Here is a 15959-nt window from a genome sequence, read left to right as displayed (position 1 = left end):
CAAACGACTGGGATCTAAAGTTTAACACAGCAAAGTGTAAAATAATGCATTTAGGGAAGAAAAATCCAAATGTTAATTACAGACTCAATGACACTTTACTGACTGTTACAGATGAGGAACAGGACTTGGGAATTATTATTTCAGATGATTTAAAACTTAGTAAACAATGTAGTAATGCAGCGAGTAAGGCTAGCAGAATGCTTGGATGTATTGGTAGAGGTATTTGCAGCAGAAATAGTAAGGTTCTTATGCCACTTTATAGATCATTAGTTAGGCCTCATCTTGAGTATTGTGTGCAGTTCTGGAGGCCATATCTTCAGAAGGATATTAACAAACTTGAATCTGTGCAAAGGAGGGCTACCAAAATGGTACATGGCCTAAGAAATAAAAAACTTACCAGGATAGGCTCAATGACCTAAATATGTATAGCTTAGAGGAGAGAAGGGAAAGAGGTGATATGATAGCAACTTTCAAGTACATTAAAGGGTTTAGTAAAACTGAGGCTGTGGGTATTTTACATAAAATGGAAAATTCAAGAACAAGGGGTCATGAGCTCAAGCTAAAGGGTAGTAGATTCAGGAGTAATTTGAGGAAGCACTTCTTTACAGAAAGAGTGATTGATTTATGGAATAAACTTCCTCAAGAAGTAGTAGCAACAAACACTGTGGGGGACTTTAAAAATGCATGGGACAAGCATAAGGCTATCCTACGAACTAGATAAGTTTATACTGTTAGGTAAGGTCGGGCAGACTTGCTGGGCCTATGGCTCTTATCTGCCGTCAATATCTATGTTTCTATGCCTCCTGCTGGTCAGGAGTGATATTCCCAATAGTAATTACAGATGATCCATGCACTCACCAAGTCATTAGAAAGAAAAATGTTGGTTGTTGGTGCTTCAGAACAGAAAAAAAAGACTCAATACGTCATGCATTTATTTTGTACAAAATATATATGTTTATTTAAAGTTAGCTCTATAAAAATCAAATACAAGCACTAATAATAATAATAATAATAATAATAATTCAGCTTAGGTATATACCTGAGGAAGAAAGGACACTGTTGAATGCTTGTATTTAAATAGTCATTGATTAAATAAAAAAAATAAAAAACAAAACAAAAAAAAAAACCGTATTACTATTTACTTCTCTACTATTTATTTGGACATCTATAATCACTAAACTAATGCAACTATTCCAACATAGATACAGAGGAGCATATAAAACCTATCTTGTTAAAAATATCCATGGCTGAAGTTCTGGTGTTACATAGCAAATACCAAATTAATTAATATACAGTTTAATTCAAAATGCCACAAACATACACATTTGCTTAGTTTTATTACATTATAAATACATCTAAAATAACAGTCATATGTAGTTCTAAAAGCTTACATTGTGTGTGTGTGTATATATATATATATATATATATATTCCTTTGTTACTTATTTTAAGCACTAAAAAGGAAGTGAAATAAAATGCTAAACAAAACCCCCTATGAAGTGAAAAGCTTACACCAGGTTACAGAATCAACAAAAATTACCATGTGTAAGGTAAAAGTTGTGATGTCTGATAGGCAACAGCCCACAACAAACTCAGGTTGATTTTATTAGTTTTTAACAATTTTTACATATGTCATGGAGCATATAGTGGTAACTAGTTAAGTGAGTTAAGGTTATAACTGACAAATGGATCAAAGAAAATAAGAAATTACATACCAGGTTGCCCTTGGTAAATAGTAAAAAAAGGAAGTAAAAAAAAAAAAAACTTTTTGTCTTAAGTATATATATACATACACACATGCACGCACATATATATATATATATATATATATATATATATATATATATATATAAACACACACACACAAAATGCAAGCTATGTAACATGTACACACAGAAATAAACAGAGGTATTGTAATTTCCTTCTCATTTTTAGCATTTTGGAAGTTTAAAGGAACATAAAAACCCAAATTTCCTTTCATTATTCGGACAGAGCATACAATTGTAAACAACTTTCCAATTTACTTCTATTATAAATTTTGCTTCATTCTCTTTTTATCTGTTATTGAAAAAGCAGTAATGGAATACTGGGAGCTAGCTGAACACATTAGTAAGCCAATGATAAGATGTATATATGTGCAGCCAACAATCAGCAGTTAGCACACAGCTCCGAGTCTGCCTATCAATGCTTTTCAACAAAGGATACCAAAAATAACGGAACAAACTAGATAACAGAATTACATCGGAAAGTTGTTTAAAATTGTATGCTCCCTTTCTTAATCATGAAATAGTTTTGGGGTTTCATGTCCTTTTCAGGAGTTTAGCATGTTTCCTAAAAGGCTTATGACTAATAAGCAGGGAACCCAATAAGTGAAGAACATAAAAGCAAAAACCAGGTCTACATTAATTGTGAAAATGTTAAAATGGCTGTGTATATATACAGTAGTTGTGTAACATCCGAGTAAGACATCTTACTATCTAAATATCATTGAATTGGTAGTCTGGTTTGCTTCCAAAATAGGTTATACATTTAGAGATCTAATGTACAGAGGCAGATCTCTTCCCAGATATTACAAAATAAAACATGCTATTAAAAAATGGTTTGAATGAATTAATTTAAGTTTGATTTTGGTCTGTTTCATCAGATTGTTCCTCATGATCCAAATTTGTTGTCTCAGAGGTTTCTGCCTGTTTTTTACAAGATGATTCATTGAACTGAGAGGAACACGAGGTTTCTTGGAGTCTACTAGAGCCTTCAGTTGGGTTTATAGTGCTTGTCTGGCACACACAGTTCAGTGAGGTAGTGTTTTGTAAACACTGACAGGAATCTGTAGCTGGTCTTAAATGTAAACAATCACAGAGGTGGCTCTCAGCAGCAGAATTATCTTCAGAAGATGTCTCTTGAGTCTTTCTCAGAGCAACCCTGTCATCAATGTTGCGTGCAAGCATGTAGCTCACCTTCCTTTGATGGGCCAGTGCCTCTTCCTTATCATTTAGCTGCAAAACCAATTAAGTGTGTGTCGATAAAAGTTAACAATCAATACATAAACTTTTAAATTGTATACTTGGGGCCAGATTACCAGTGGCGCGTTACCAGTTTTGCGCAAGCGAAAAGGGGGTTATCGCGGGTGTTTGAGCCCATTGGGTTTACCACTCTTATTATAAGTTGAAAGTAAACGCAATCACTTGAGCGCAATAGCGAATTATGCTAGAATGATTATTACATCATCAGAACACTGTTTCACAAACCAAAAAGTGTCACAAAATATCAAAAATACGTTACAAAAGTATAGTTACACTCATAATAACACGATATAAAAACGTTTTTACAAAATAATTTTGCACAAAGTTATAAGGGCTCAAAGATATGAGGTCTCAGGTATTAGAAAAAAAAGGCAGGCAAAGGGCTTTAACACAGACACATTTATATATATATATATATATATATATACATATGTGTGTGTGTGTGTGTGTAGATATATCATGTGTGTACATATGTATTTATATGTGTATATATGTATTTACAGACACACGTAAAACAAATACATATGTACACACATATATTTGCATTGAAGCCCTAAGAGAAAACATGAAAAAGCATATTTATGAAATATTAATATTTAATAAAGTGTTATACTGTGTATTTACTGTAAATATTTCTCATTCCAATGTTCTGCACATAGTATAATATGTTTTATGTATTTTTAAATAGATATTCCTATATATATCTACACCTACAGTATATATAATCAGAGAAGTAGCTTGTTCTATGGCAATATATATTGCACCAAAATACCTCTTTTTTTATATAGCTTTTTTTTTTTTAATAAATAGAACATATTCTGCTATGTGAAGAACATTGGAATGTGAAATATGAGATTGTGTTTGCACGTGTGTAGGGTTTTAGAAGCCAATGGAGCAAAAAAAGTGGAAAAACTATGGGGAAATACGTTATCACACGTGCAATATTCTAAGTGCAGCTTTTTCTGTGCATCGTGTTAGAGGGCGAGCAAAAAATGTTACCCGAGCATGAAAAAAAGCTTACTGTTAGCGGAGTTAGCGCTCTAGCAGGAGAGTTACATACTGCTTCACTTGTAATCTGGCCCTATATAAGATGATTAATAAGTCTGAATTAAAGAAATGGAAAAGTTCTAAAGCTAAATTATACACTATTAAATTTTAATAGTATATAGTAGGTAAAAATTAAAAAATATAATGAATGCTTACCTGGTAAATTATTTCTTTCATGGTGGTTGGAGTCCAAGAGCCATTGCACCTGGGAATAATACTCCTGGCCGCTAAGAGGAGGCAAAGATTCCCAAAACTCCAAGAGCCCCTAAAAAAAAAACCTCCCACCTCACTGGTAAACCAGTCTGACGTATAACCAAACAAGATGAAGAAGAAAGGTAAGAAAGAATAAAAGCATGAAAAGCCTCATTCTAAAAAAGCCAAGAAAAAGCAACTGACCTAGTAAAATGGGAAGCAAAAGGTTTAGGCCAGTGAGGTAGTTCAGTTGGTAAAATGCCCTGACTACAAAAAGAAAAGCCTGTGCAAAAGATCCGAGGTCACAGGTTCAAATCCCATCAGGACTGACTCAGCCCTCCATCCTTCCGAGGTCGATAAAATGAGTACCATTAAATTGGGTAAAAATCCAAAAGAATTAAGGAATAGCGCAATAACAGTCCAAAGACACCTGCTCTTAAAAAGTGTATAAATTTTAATATAATCCAAGATAAAAAGACATCGTAGTACAAAAATAAGAGTTAAAAAGTAACTCAGTGTGTACAGAGACACCTGTCTGCTAGCACCTATTCTTAAAGTTATACTATCCTATAAAAGTACCTAAAGGAGAAAAAACTAAATATATAAAGGGACATATTGTGATAAAGTTAGCTTATTTCCTAACCTGCACTGCCTACTTAATTTGAAACCTAGTGTTCACACTTATTAAAAAAAAAAAAAAATTCTAAATTTTCTATTAAGTTTTGAAGATTTCAAATCTGTAGATATTTAAGTTTGCCTTATATTAATGAGTTTCTTTATATGCTGTTGTTAAGAGGCGACAATTAAGAGAGCATATGGAGAGATTATATCACCTGAACTTTTAACTAATTTATAAGGAACAAAGTATAAACTGCGAAAAATCACAGAATATGAGATGGAAACTAAGATCAATTAGAACAAAACAAATATGTTTTAAGTAAATGTGTCCAGATCCCTTCTCATATTGAGACCATATGGACTACTGGTTTTGAGAGAAAACATCCAATAGATTTCTCTTTTATTTAGTTTGTTTTCCCTGTCACCGCCTCTTTTCCAGCAAGGGACATGATCAATGCCCTGTATAGCTAGTTTAGACACATCAGAGTTATGTTGTTCTCTGAAATGTCTTGCGACAGGAGTGTCCCATTCCTCATCTTCTATAGATCTCAGATGTTGTAAGAACCTATCTTTTAGGGACCTTTTTGTTTTTCCTGTATATTGTTTCCCACAAAGGAGGCAAGTTAATAATACACTACATGAGTAGTGGAGCAATTAATACATTTTTTTATAGTATGTTCCATTTTTGTAGTGGTAGAAGTAAATTTAGGTCCCTCTGTAACATGTTGACATGTTTTACAGATGGGGCAACGACATTTATAAAAACCTAATCTTTTTTTAAGCCAGGTGCCAGTAGGCTTAGTAGGAAGATCTGAAGGAGATAACACATTAGCAATAGTTTTTCCTCTTCTGGCTACAAAATCACAGCCTTGGCTTAGTACATCCACTATAATGGGGTCAGTATGTAAGATTTGCATGGATTCCCTGATTAATTTGCAGACTTTATAATAGTCCTTGCTGTAAATTGTTATAAATTTCAGCTTATTGTGTTTTGATTTTTTTTTTTTGTTATATTTATATTTCAGCAGATTGTCTCTTGGGATTTGTTCAACTTCATCTTTTATTTGGTTCAATAATTCTGATTCATATCCCCCTTTTTTTTTTATATATATTTTTATTGAGGCAAATAATAAAACAGTACAGAGCATAGTAACCACAAACATAGGCCCTTAACCCGTAAGGGCAATTGTCAAAAGTATATAACGCTGCCAATGACATGCCATATTTTGAATCATTAATGAAAACTTACATTTCAAAAACAATGGGTGTTATAGAACAAATAGTCAAAGATAATGTATAAAATTGTTATGCTTCCTGTGTGGTTAAAAAACAGAAAAACTGACCTCAAATTTTTTAAATAAACAACATATAGGGCCCTTTTTGGGTCCTCCAGACTATAAACATATACATATATTGTAAAAAAGTTTATCAACCATAACTATAATGAAGGACTCTTATGTAGTTTTTAGGGGGTCATCGATGGGATCTGTGTCCCTTAGCTTAATAAATAAGCTCCAAAGGGGGGGGGGGGCGGAGCCTAGTAATATAGAAACAAACTAAAAACAAAAAGTATAATATAGTAGAGTTGGACCTGGACTAGTACTAGGAGTGTACGTAGGGCTGGGCAAATTTCTCTAAGCTTAACATATAGAAATTACCAGCAGCAAGAGAGTTATAGAGGATCAGCTGCCCCGGCCGTCGGCAGCTTCATAGTTATCAATATAGAATCATCTTTGCTGCAAAATTGTTGTACCTACTGGTTAAGTCTTGGGTTTTTATACTATTGATTAACTTCAGTGCAGTAACATAACACACTACCTGAGTATGGGCCCTATACCCAAGCAGCATGCCAGCCACAATGCGTAGGTAGTATTTAACAGAGATCATCTAGTGTACTGACTTAGGGCTAAGTGTTGCCAGCTACAGAAAACAATAAAGCAGTACAAGTAACTGTACACGCTACACTGCAGTAATTGCTGTAAGCCTGGATACATAAATCTATGCAACATATACAGTCTCATATAGCTGTACTATACCCCTGACCAACTTTAGGTAATTAAATCTTCTAGACATTGTCATGTCGCACAAAACATTGTACATCTAAAATCTATACTACATCTATATTAACATTTAATTCTCCTCCAAGCAGGAGGGTCTGACCCTAGGCAAATTATTTAGCTCAGTACTAGTTAAAAGGCAGGTGTGTAAATAAAATGTGGTAGGTCTAGATGTTATCAGTTCAGGCATACCCACTTAAAATATTTGTATAAGATTTGAGAAGTATATAATAAGAATAAAACAATAAATATTAAGACTAGCTATACAAGCAGGTATAGTAACAAAAACATATCATATAGGAGATTAACAGCTTTAAAGGGAGAGGCTACTATATTATATATAGCTATAGACAATTTGTGAACCACTTGAGGGACAAAAGAAGTATTGACTTGGGGCCAAATTCTAGTGAATGTTCATAAAGCCAGATACGTTAAAATAGGAAGCGGCAAACCAAACAGTAGCACAGAAAGAGCAAATAAAGAGATGCCCCAGCTAGCATGGCTCTGCATCCCCCTCATATCCCCTTTTTAACAATCTTTCTGAAATGATAGAAGCTTGTTGTTGGTAAGCACTATCTGTACTGCAATTCCTTTTAGCCCGAATGTATTCCCCTTTGGGGATCCCTTTGATCACATGTTTGGGATGACAGGAATTGAATTCCAAAGTGGTGTTTCCTGCTGTAGCTTTTCTAAAAAGAGAAGTTTTAATTATTTCACAGTCACTGTCTCCTGTGATTTCTAAGTCCAGGAATTTTACAGAATTTGCATCGACTTCTCCTGTAAATTGAATACCACATTCATTTGAATTAAGATATTTGCAAAGCTGTTCAACTTCACCATCACTGCCATCGACGATGAAAAACAAATCGTCGATGTAGCGATAGTATTGGATGATTTTATCCTTGAACGGACTGCCATCCGCAAAGACGTGGGACAGCTCCCACCATGCCATGAAAAGATTGGCATAGGATGGGGCAAACTTTACCCCCATCGCTGTCCCACGCCTTTGCAGATAGCAATCCCGTCCAGTTGGTAAAATGCCCTGACTACAAAAAGAAAAGCCTGTGCAAAAGATCCGAGGTCACAGGTTCAAATCCCATCAGGACTGATTCAGCCCTCCATCCTTCCGAGGTCGATAAAATGAGTACCATTAAATTGGGTAATAACAACAACTATTACTAGTCAGCTGCCGATTTGGATAATTCTGAGAGCGAGCGCTGAAAAAGCGCTTTGAGTCCCACTAGAAGAAAGGCGCTATATAAATTATAGTTATTATTATTTAAGGAGGTGGTTGAACCACCTTCAAGAAAGCTTAATGAAACAAAAAAAACTTCAGTCAGGAAGCCAAAAAAACCCCAGCAGTTGTCTTCTGACCCCTTCTAGAACCAGAAAAATAAAGTAAAAAAATTAGAGGAATTACTAAAATCCTTAGCAGCCTGCAAACAAAATATCAAAGTCCTAACAACATCCAAAATATCAAGAAGCTTCTCCTTAGAATATTTTGGAATAGGAGAAAAAGAATGAACAACAAACCCATGAGAATTGCCTAAAAATATCACTTAAGGCAAGAAATTAAACTAGCTCTTTTCTGATGAAAAAACAGATAAGGAGGCCAGCAGAAAACAGCACCCAACGCAGAAATTCTTCAAACAGCAGGAATTGCTAAAAGAAACAAAACCTTGCAAGACAAAGGCTGAGAATCCAAATAGTGCATTGACTCAAAAAGAGCAATCTGCAAGATTCTTAGAACCAAAAGAGGAAAAATTTATTTTACAACTGCCATGATCCTGACCAAAGCTGAAACAAAATTCTGAACGTCATTAAGGATAGCAAGCTTCTTGTAAAACAAAAACGGAAAATAATCGAAATCTGGCTTTTTAAAAAAACAAAAAAAAAAAAAACAAAAAAAAAAAAAAAAGAAAAAAAAAAAAACCTGGCGGATAAACCCTTATCCAAACCATCCTGAAGAAACTGAAGAATTCAAGGAATTGTCAAAAAAACATAATTCATGCTCACCTGATAAATTTATTTATTTCCGGATATAATGAATCCACAGATCATCTTAATTACTGTTGGGATATCACTCCTGTCCAGCAGGAAGCAGCAAAGAGCACCACAGTAAAGCTGTTAACTACCACCCCCTTACCCATAACCCCTAGTCATTCGACCAGAAGCAAGGAGAAAGGGAGTGACAAAAAAAGGTGGAGAGGTGCCTGAAGCTTACATAAAAAATAAACTGTCTGGGGGACATCCGGGCGGCGGCCATCTTACAGGTCGCACTGAGCTTCAGCTCCTCAAGCTTTCTACATTGTTATCCTGTTAAACAGTACATTCTTCTCAATACCCTGTTAATTAGTGTGGAGGCTTGTCTGAAGAGGTCTACATTCAGGATATAGGGTTTTGGATGGCGACTGGGACTCACAGCCCTCAGTACCGGACTTTTCATTTTGGGGCCTTCCCCTATAATAGAAGCCTCAGCCTGTCCCCACAACTAGCTGTGCCTTGAGTGCGCAGTTCTAAATTTGAAGAGCACTTCAGTTTCTGAATTACCTACACCGGTCAATCTACTCTGGAGTCTTTTCCTACTAGGCACCACATCTACTATTTAGTGTGCTAAATTTACGCATCGGCCTGAGCCTTGATACCATATATTTGCACTGACCTCTACATGCAAATGACGGCGCTGAACATGGAGGATACCTACCTGATCCTACAACTGCAATTGTTATTGCAGGAACATGCACAGAGGCTGGAGGAGAGATTTGCTGCTACTTTCCCTCTGTTCAGCAGGACCAGCAGAGAGTGGGCACCATGATTCCTGGTATAAAAGGCGACTCGGTTTATCAATCGGAATCCATGAGTGGTCCCATCCTGATCATGGTAGTCTTCAGTACCTTGATATCTTTTCTAACATGGTGAGGTCCAAAAGTGGCCTCAGCTTTCATTTGGAAGACTCTCAATGTAATTGGCATGTATGATGTTTACTTTTGCTGTTTAAACAATTCCATAGGAAGAAGTTATGTATAAGTGGTTGAGCTACTATTGGATGTATAACTGGAAGCATTTACTGTGTATTGATTTATCTGGAATGCATATTGTGTCGTGAATTAAACCTCAATAAAATAAAATAAAAAATAAATAAAAAAAACTGTCTGAAAATAAAGGGCGGGCTGTGGACTCACTATATCCGGAAATAAATTTATCAGGTAAGCATAAATTACCTGATAAATTATCTTAATTACTGTTGGAAATCAATACCCAAGCCATAGGACACGGATGATTAGGGAGGGACAAGACAGGTAACCTTAAACAGAAGGCACCACTGCTTGAAGAACCTTTCTCCCAAAAGAAGCCTCAGCTGAAGCAAAAGTATCAAACTTATAAAATTTAGAAAAAGTGTGTAAAGATGACCAAGTTGCAGCTTCTTTTCATTTTTGAAGTCCCAAGATGAGGAAACGGCCCTTGTGGAATGAGCCGTGATTTTCTTAGGAGGCTGCTGTCCAGCAGTCTCATATGCCAAACGAATAACACTCCTCAACCAAAAAGAAAGAGAAGTAGCCCTAGCTTTCTGACCCTTGCGTTTTCCAGAAAACACAACAACGAAGAAGACTGGCGAAAATCCTTAGTCGCCTGTAAATAATATTTCAACGCATGAACCACATCCAGGTTGTGCAACAAACGCTCCTTCTGAGAAGAAGGATTAGGACACAAAGAAGGAACAACAATTTCTTGATTAATATTCCTATCCGAAACCACTTTTGGAAGGAAACCTAAGGCAGTACATAATACCACCTTATCAGAATGAAAAATAAGGTAAGGAGATTCACACTGCAGTGCTGAAAGCTCCGAAACTCTTCTAGTTGAAGAGATAGCCACCAAAAACAAAACCTTCCAGGTTAACATTTTAATATCCAAAGTATGCATAGGCTCAAACGGAGCCTGTTAAAGAACTCTAAGAACCAAATTAAGACACCATTGAGGAGTAGCAAACTTAAACGTAGGCCGGATTCTAACCAGGGCCTGACAAAAAGACTGCACACCTGGTACATCTGCCAGACGCTTGTGCAACAAAATAGATAAAGCAGAAATGTGACCCTTCAGGGTACTAGCAGCTAAACCCTTCTCCAGACCCTCCTGGAGAAAAGACAAAATCCTACGAATCCTAACTCTACTCCAAGAGTAACCCTTAGATTCACACCAATAAAGATATTTACGCCATATCGTATAGTAAATATTTCTAGTAACAGGCTTGCAAGTCTGAATCATAGTCTCAATGAGCGGCTCTGAAAACCCACGCTTAGATAAAATCAAGCGTTCAATTTCCAAGCAATCAGCTTCAGAGAAACGAGATTTGGATGAAGGAAGGGCCCCTGAAGTAGAAGGTCCTTCCTTAACGGAAGACTCCAAGGTGGAAGAGATGACATCTCCACCAGATCTGCATACCAGATTCTGCGAGGCCATGCTGGAGCAATGAGAATCACTGACGCCCTCTCCTGTCCGATTCAAGCAATGACTTGTGGAAGGAGAGCAAACGGAGGAAACACATATGCTAGGCTGAAATTCCAAGGAACTGCCAGCACGTCTATTAGCATAGCCCGAGGATCTCTTGACCTCGACCCATACTTCGGAAGCTTGGCATTCTGACAAGATGCCATGAGATCCAGCTCCGGCTGCCCCCACTTGCGAACCAAGTTGCCAAACACCTCCGGGTGAAGTTCCCACTCCCCCGGATGAAACCTCTGCCTGCTCAGAAAATCTGCCTTCCAGTTGTCCACTCCTGGAATGTGGATCGCAGACAGACAGCAAATGTGGGACTCTGCCCACTGAATAATCCTGGCTACCTCTGTCATGGCTAAGGAACTCTGAGTTCCTCCCTGATGATTGATGTAAGCCACTGACGTTATATTGTCCGACTGAAACCTGATAAACTGGATTGAAGCTAACTGAGGCCAGGCCAGAAGAGCATTAAAGATTGCCCTCAGCTCTAAGATGTTTTATGGGAAGAAACGACTCCTCCCGAGTCTATAGACCCTGAACCTTCAATGAGCCCCAGTCAGCAGGCTGACATAGCAGCAGGCTGACATCCGTTGTTACAATCACCCAGGAAGGCCTGCGAAAGCAGCTTCCCTGAGTGAGACAACCACCACAGAAGAGAATCTCTTGTCACCTGATTCAGAACAATTCACGGAGACAGATCCGCATAATCCCCGTTCCATTGTCTGAGCATGCATAACTGCAGAGACCTGAGATGGAACGGAGCAAACTGAATGATGTCCATAGCTGACTCCATCAGACCGATTACTTCCATACACGGAGCCACTGACGGCCGAGGAAAGGACTGAAGGGCAAGACAAGAATTGAAGATCTTTGTTCTTCTGGCTTCTGTCAGAAAAATCTTCATCTCTAGTGAATCAATAATGGTTCCCAAGAATACCACCCTTGTATATGGAACCAAGAAACTTTTTCCTAAATTCACCTTCCAACCGTGGGAGCGCAGAAAATACAACAACAACTCCGTGTGGGAGTTTGCTTGTTGAAAAGATGACGCCTGGACCAGAATATCATCCAGATACAAAGCTACTGCAACACCCCGTAATCAGAGAACTGCTAACAACGCTCCCAGAACCTTTGAGAAAATTCTGGGAGCCGTTGCCAGACCAAAAGGAAAGGCCACAAACTGAAAATGCTTGTCTAGGAACGCAAACCTCAGAAACTTGTGATAATCTTTGTGGATGGGAATATGTAGATACGCATCCTTTAAATCCACCGTAGTCATCAACTGACCTTCCTCAACCAAAGGAAGGATGGAGCGAATAGTGTCCATCTTGAAAGACGGAACTCTGAGGAATTTGTTTACACTCTTAAGATCTAGAATTGGTCGGAAAGTTCCCTCTTTTTTGGGAACCACAAACAGATTGGAATAAAAACCCAGACTTTGTTCCTGAATTGGAACAGGAACTATTACGTCTAGGTCAGACAGATCCTGAACATGTTTTAAAAATGCCTCTTTTTATCTGGTTTACAGATAACCTTGAAAGATGGAACCTGCCCCTGGGAGGAAAACTTTTGAACTCCAAATTGTGCCAGTGGGACACTACGTCCACTGTCCAGGGATCCGAACCCAAGCTTGAGCGAACAGGAAACGTCTGCCCCCCACAGGATCCGCTCCCGGACCGGGGAAGACTCCTCATGCTGACTTTGAATCAGAGAGAGGCTTCTTAGACTGCTTCCCCTTACCTCAGGCCTGATTGGACTTCCAGGAGGACTTGGACTGTTCCTGCTTAGCAGAGGAAGGGGAAGGTTTACCTGAAAGGTTTAGAAAGGAACGAAAATTACTCTGGCGACTCTTAGTCTTATTTCTCTTATCTTGAGGGAGAGAGTGACCCTTACCTCCCATAATATCAGATATAATTTCAGCCAATCCTGGTCCAAAGTTTTACCCTTGTAAGGAATAGACAAAAGCTTAGATTTTGACGAAACATCCGCAGACCAGGACTTCAACCATAAGGCCCTGTGAGCCAAAACAACAAAACCAGAAATTTTTGCTCCCAACCTGATGACCTGCAAAGAGGCATCCGTGATGAATGAATTAGCTAACCTAAGAACCTTAATCCTATCTTGGATCTCTTCCATAGGCGCATACGTCTAAATAGAATCACACAAAGCATCAAACCAATTTGCTGCCGCACTTGTAACAGTAGCAATACACACCGCAGGCTGCCATTCCAGACCCTGGTGAACATAAATCCTTTTAAACAATGCTTCCAACGTTTTATCCATAGGATCTTTAAAAGAACAGCTATCCTCAATGGGAATATTAGTTCTCTTGGCCAAGGTGGAAATCGCTCCCTCCACCTTGGGAACTGTCTGCCAAGACTCCCTAAAAGAATCAGCAAATCTGAAACTTTTTCTTAAAAATAGGAGAAGGGGAAAAAGGAACCCTGGCTTCTCCCACTCCTGTGCAATAATCTCAGAAGCACGGTCAGGAACAGGAAAAACCTCCACCTCTGAGGGAACATCAAAATACTTGTAAAGTTTATTAGATTTCTTTGGAATAACTACTAACGTAGTATCAGAATCCTCCAAAGTAGCCAAAACCTCTTTAAGAAGCACGCAGAGGTGTTCAAACTTAAATCTAAAAATCACAGCTTCAGAATCAGAAGAAACAACCATACTCTTTTAATCTGAAATTTCCCCCTCAGACACTATGGAAGAATCCTCCCCCTCAGACCTATGGGAAGAAACATTCAGCATAGCCATACTTGATTCAGATACCTTGACAACTGAATCCTTATATCTCCTTTTATGCTTTCCCTGAAACGCAGGAAAAGCCGCCAGGGCATTAGTTACCGCAGAGGATAAACCCCCAAACAGACTAAGCCCTGCCCATTCGTGGGCATGGCTAAAAGACCGGCTTCCATTACAGGGAAAAAAAAAAGTTGTTTTAAAAACACACAGAGCCTCTCCTGAGTGTCATACAGTGCCCAAATATAAACCCACACTGGTTTAACAGTCCCTGTACCCATCAAAGTACCAAACTCTTTTAATAAAGAAAATAAAAACTGGCACTTACCTGAGTCAAATCTGCCCACAGATATGGAAAGGCTTCCTCCTTCCATAGACCCGTGGAACAAGTGAAGGACTGACTAAAGTTAATCAGGCATTCAGGGTTGTCAGAGTATATGAATATTATGATGAATATTACATATGTGTACATATATATGTATATTTTATACACTGTATATGTTAGATGAGACCTCAGGATTAATTGAACATGAGTTTGTTGAACACAGATTCTAATACATGTCTATCAGGATTGACGATCAGTAAAGCCTTTTTGAAGCACGACCCCTGTAGTGTAAAACACACAAACATTTCTTTTCTAAAGGAAATAGCTCAGTGACCCTATTCATTTGACTATATATGCAGATTTTTATAACTTCAGAACATTTGGTGAGGTGAGAAAAGAATGTGTTCAAGGACCCCTTTGGAATTTGACACGTGTGATACAACAGTTCTATCTCACTGAATCTCTATTTGAAGACGTACTGCAAAACCCCCATCTTGGGGGAAGGTGACACAAATAAAATGAAATACATTTTGCAAGGGGAACAATGCCAGTTTTCCATGTATGTTTAGAATGGTTCATGATATATATATTGAAATTAAGCACATTGTATTAAATAGATAATTGCTGCAGGGGATATTTATATAGGAAATAAATTCAGATATACATAGAAATGATATATATGTTTTGAAAACATAAAAGATCTTACTTAGCCTCTGTGTTTTTAAGAATATAAATAAATACTTATGGACCATACACATATTAATGCTTGGATCATCTCTAATAATTATTTCTATTTTTATTGCAGACAACCATTGGTCATGAGCATCAATCTATGCACTTAGAAAGAGACGGAATGCCGCATGAAATGAATTAAGTCATATCATACAAACGTGCAAATAAATGTTTATAAAGTTTCACATACATCTTTTAAAATATAGTGAGATGAAAATATGGAAGTTACTTTGATGTGATATGACTATGAGATATATATTTGATGTGATATAACTATGAAATATGTTATTTTAATATAATGCTAGATGTATTTGATGTTTCATATCAAAATGATCAGAAAATTAATTAAGATATAACTTATCCAAAACAAATATTGTGAATAGTTGTTGCAGTAAATTATGATAAAATGAATAACCATTTCATAGAAATAGTGATTTAAGTTGTTTCAAATGTTGCTGTGTCTGTTTGTGATGCCACCCGGTGTTGCCACGAGAGAACTACAGCCAGAAAGATTTTTGGCTGTTGGAAATGGGATATCCAGTTATCCAATAGAGGGACAAGGTTTCGAAGGGCCACCCATATTTCACACCAATGATTACAATATATAGTGTATACAGAAGGAAAAAAGGAAACTGGCTACAAAGTTTTTGAACTGACTGAAACTGTTTTGCGTGGGACACAGTCAAACTACAAAAACAAAGTGGGCCATATTTCTCCTATT

General features: G+C 37.4%; 1 protein-coding gene across 1 annotated transcript in view; it reads right to left on the bottom strand.

The window, feature by feature from the left end:
• Positions 1-930: 930 nt before the first annotated feature.
• CCDC125 (coiled-coil domain containing 125) overlaps positions 931-15959 on the bottom strand; it is a 197381-nt gene continuing 182352 nt past the window's right edge. The window contains 1 exon segment of the mRNA XM_053701455.1: positions 931-2995. Coding sequence (XP_053557430.1) covers positions 2615-2995 — 381 coding nt within the window. The 3' untranslated portion in view covers positions 931-2614.

The sequence above is a fragment of the Bombina bombina genome, chromosome 2, assembly GCF_027579735.1.
Source record: "Bombina bombina isolate aBomBom1 chromosome 2, aBomBom1.pri, whole genome shotgun sequence".
NCBI lineage: Eukaryota > Metazoa > Chordata > Amphibia > Anura > Bombinatoridae > Bombina > Bombina bombina.
The sequence above is the reverse complement of the archived record's forward strand: the minus strand, read 5'-3'. Positions and strand labels throughout refer to the sequence as shown.